Source organism: Lineus longissimus, chromosome 13 (assembly GCF_910592395.1).
Source record: "Lineus longissimus chromosome 13, tnLinLong1.2, whole genome shotgun sequence".
NCBI lineage: Eukaryota > Metazoa > Nemertea > Pilidiophora > Heteronemertea > Lineidae > Lineus > Lineus longissimus.
This window is the reverse complement of record NC_088320.1, coordinates 5,302,790-5,307,331: the sequence shown is the minus strand read 5'-3', so window position 1 is coordinate 5,307,331 and position 4,542 is coordinate 5,302,790. Positions and strand designations below refer to the sequence as shown.

At 43.6% G+C, this 4,542-nt stretch overlaps 1 protein-coding gene across 1 annotated transcript; it reads right to left on the bottom strand.

The window, feature by feature from the left end:
- Positions 1-1,641: 1,641 nt before the first annotated feature.
- On the bottom strand, positions 1,642-4,323 carry LOC135497917 (UDP-glucuronosyltransferase 1A1-like). The gene has a single exon (XM_064787941.1). The coding sequence runs from the start codon at positions 4,275-4,277 to the stop codon at positions 2,697-2,699; it is 1,581 nt and encodes a 526-aa protein (XP_064644011.1). The 5' UTR covers positions 4,278-4,323; the 3' UTR covers positions 1,642-2,696.
- Positions 4,324-4,542: the final 219 nt, after the last annotated feature.

Genomic DNA, 4,542 nt, shown 5'->3' with positions numbered 1-4,542 from the left:
TTCCCTACAAAGAAAAGAAAAGAAAAGAAGCGTACGCATGTCACTGCAGGCCCTAGATTGTTGATGAACTATAACGGGCGTCGATCAATCCAGAAAGTGTCAACGAAAAATAGACTGGCTACAAGACATAATTAGCAATTTACCTGTAATGACTTTCTCTTCACGGTAACTAGTCATTTCCATACCTCAATTTGCCGGGATTAGTCTAAGATGTGACGGTAATAAGTAATTAATCACTGTAAGATTCTGAGGAGACTGATACCAGAAAAAAGTAGAGTCACATTTATTCTTTTACGCCGATTGTGGCTGCAGACGGGTATTCGAAAAAGCTGGATCGCTGGCCTGCTTCATTCACTGGATTGTGACTCATGGATCACCACCGCCTGGATGTTCGAAAAAATGGCTGCTGAGGCTGGAACTGAATGCTGTTCTGTAGTGTAGCCTACCAGTAGGATTACCATGCATGTTGCAATACTCGGCCTCGTGCTGTCATTATCACAATCGTTCGTGTCATTATCACAACCGTTTTCTCTCAGAAAAATCCACCAAGACCCTAGTACATGCTTTTATCATCGCCCACCTTGATTATTGTAATGCTCTCCTAAATGGTATTCCCACCAAGTTGTCAAACCGAATCCAACGGGTTTTCAATTCTGCCGCGAGAGTTGTGTGTTTGGTGGGAAAGTTCGACCATATTTCCCCTGTGTTGGTTCACCTGCACTGGCTCCCAGTGGCTCCCAGTTCAGGATCCAGTACGAGATCCTGCTTCTAGTGTTCAAGTGCTTGAATGAGGAGGCTCCAGGATATCTCAGATCCATGATTCAATTAAGAAGGTTTTACCGCCAAGGCCTTAGATCAGGACCTGCGATGTTCCTTGAGGTTCCTCGATTCAAGTGCCAGACTCTTGGTGGTCGTTCGTTTACGGCGGCTGCCCCAAAACTGTGGAACCAGCTGCCGCAAAAGCTTCGTAACACTGATTCCCTCCAGACTTTCAAATCAATCCTAAAGGCCTTCCTTTTTGCAGAAGCCTTTGGGAAAAAAGCGCTCTAGAATACCCACTCGCTGAGTAATTGGAGCGCTTTATAAATGCCAACATTGATTGATTGATTGAACCGTCTAATCGATTGCCCCGACTCAAATACATTATCATTCACACATTGACTTACTACTGGAAGTTCTGCAACTACATGTACAATACAAACCTTCTGTCAGCTTTGTAGTTCATGCCGGTAACAGCCTGGTGAAGAGTCTGATACTTGAAATCCTAAAGCCATTAGGTCTAGCCAAAATGGTGGTGCCTATATATGGTCAACCTTATTCTTTTGTTTTTATCGACATTTCTTGTGAGTTATTCCCGAAGTCTCCATTACCTTTATAGAGCCAATCCCAGCCGGATTATGATGACCATCATCCAGGAAACGAGGGGCTATATGCTCATAAACCACAGCATCTCATTTCTATTCTGCAAGCCAGGCTTACAGATGAGCGCTAGCGGTGCATGGAATCACTTCTTTTGGTATGTCGATCTGGTCTGGAGGTTTGTTTGACCACAAGAAATATATCATGAAGCATGTTATGTCGAAGCGTTATGCCGCAGTGATTATTGCAGAGAAATTAACATTGCGGCCAGTCGAGCGCCGTTGCTTCTACCAGAGTCTTTCAAATAATTTTTGAAAAACAACTCTGCTCCTACTAAGTCAACACTCCTCAGACGTAAAAATAACTCACTTAAAGGTAAGATGATTTATAACCACAATCACGATCGAAGACATAAAAGTTTCATGTTAAGTAGGACTAGCGCAGGCTGACGCGAATTCTAAGCTTAACCATGGCCGTTATACTTGATTTACAAAGATGGAGGGAACCTGTACATTAGAAGGGTGACACATGGGGCGTGCATTACAGTGTTTCACTCCTTTTTTAGATGTTTAATTAACAAAACTGCGACTGCGTGCAAGCTGATGGAAGCTATATAAGGTCGCCTCTCGAGATGGTATCATTTTATAAGCAGCAATATCTGACATGTGTGGATGTATTGAACAAAGTACATGCATCAACATTGATATATGAAAATGTGAAAGACGACAGTGCCATCTCGGGCGAGGGTGTAACTTATTTTCCGTCGTCTCTTTTACATCGAATAGCCGGTTTTCTTTCGCATAGCTATGTCTGTCGATCTCGGAGAATGTGTTAAGAAACAGGAGATGGGAAAATATCGGTGGAACATCTTCATTAAAGTTTATTAACAACTACAAGATAAATGGCGCCTTTGCAGACGATCCGTGTGCATCGTAAATGGAAAGAGACCATTTGCTTGATCAATACGCCTCAGCATCCCTGATTTCCCGTCTTTATTGCGTCGGTTTCCCGGGCCATACAATCTCTTGGTCATCTAGTCTAAACCAATGCTCCGGCAACATATATATTGGTCATTACTTTCAGATGATTGTCTTATTTAGTTAGCCACATCATTTGCCAGACGAATCACGCCTGGTTGCTAGGATCAGTGAAGGTCCATCTTGGACTGATAAAGTCAGTGTGATTGTACAGCAGTGTATTGCTGATATTGTAATGCGATTCGTAATCACAAACTGGAAAGTTCCTATTTGCTTAATCATTGTAACTTTTGTATGCATTTCTAATTCGTATTGTCTGGTTAGGCTTAAATCTGGTAAAACCTGGCACATCTTTCAAATTTATTTGGTTTTCTTCTCAATTCGCCCTTGTTTTGAATGGCAACACTTCCTACATAAGCCTATAACACATTTTCCTATAAGGTACGTAAGTAAACAAACCACTACTATCAGCGTCACTACAAAAATAAGCACATCGATCATCAGTATCTCGAACCAGGACATCTGATTGGTCCGACTCATAAGGTGATCGGCGCCATGTTTGATCACGTGATCGATCCAGTAGGCGGCAGTTTCCCGAGGCGACATCGGAGAACTCCGGAAGATTTTCGAGGCAACTGCCATATTTCCCTTGAAAGATGTGTCAGTGATGACCTGCTTTATTCCATCGATGAGTTTTTCTTTGGTAAGGTCTTGTGGACGGATGAAGACACCAAGCCAGCGCCTTTCCATCCGTTTCGCATTGTGCAACTGATCTCCAAACAGCGGGATACCTAGCATAGGGACTGCGTTATACAAAGCCTCATGCTGTCCGCCATTCCCACAGTGCGTTATGAAAAGCCGGATATTCCTGTGCCCCAAGACGTCATTTTGTGGAATCCAGTTCACCGCCATGACATTGTCTGGCAAAATTTGCCCCGGTTTTAATTTCAGTCTGTTAAACCTCCAAATAATTTTGTAAGGGACGTCTCTGAATGAATCCAAAAAAACTTCTATCAGTTTGCCAGCGGTCTGCCTGGCAATGCTGCCAAACGAGACTAAAATAAAACCCTCATTTGCAGAATCGAGGAACTGTTTCATTTTTTTATCCTTGACTTGTCCCGGCTTACGTACATTTAGACCTCCTACGTGTATCACATTTGAAGAAACCGGCAGCGCCGTGTCGAATATTCTGCTATTGTCATACAACCATAACAGGGATTGCTTTTGCAAACCGCTGATGAAGCGCGGAGAATAGTCACCGAAACCTCCCATGAAAAGCGAGTGCAACGTCGTCATTGATATGCGAACTATCCTCGTGAGGGTATTGTCCGATTCCGATATTAGGTCATCCATGTGCCCACGGATGAGCATTGGGCCCTGCAGGGCTGCGTCTGGTATGTCTGGAGGCAGGAAAGCCATGAAGTTAGCAAAAGGAATACCCAGTTTATGGGGGATGATCATCAAACATCGCATTAAACCGTTAACCACAACAAAATCGAATCGTTCCTTCTCTAGGAGTTCATAGAGTCTATCGTTTCTCACAATCCTTTCGCATTCCTGGTGGAAAAGTCCGAAACCAGTCACCTTCATCTTAAATCGCTCGAAGAAAGTCGCCTCTTCGTCCGAGTCAATGTTAACGTACGCTTGGAATGCCGGGTTAAGGAAAATTGGTACCACTCCCGTGTCGTATGCAACCTGCCTGACCCCTCGGTTGATGATTCCGTCCGGTGTCTTGCCCCTCACGTCAATGGGGATAAACACGTCATGTCCCTTGGCGATCAGGCCCTCTGCAATTGCATTCGTCTGAAGAAGGTGACTTACTGCCGGGGGCGAGAGCAGAAGGATCTTCTTTGCGCTTACTCGAGTGAGAAATGTCATGACACATCCGAACAAGAAAAGAAGTTCGCAAGGCGCTTGAACGCCGAACTTCCGGTCCGCCATCTTGCAGTATAGAACCGGTATTTTCTGTTCAATCCGAATTTGTGTCTTTAGGTCACACTAACGGTCGCAGCTAGTAGGCATATGATATGTGATGTATAACCGCATGGATATAGTCGAAATCCAATAAATGTTTGTAGGTTATCATTACTGAACTTATTTTCAATTAGGCTAGTCGTAGTAATCAGTCAAAGGTGTCAATCTTTTATTATGATACATGATCATAAAATTGATTTAGAGGGAGAATTTGGGTGTGGGATTTTAGGTG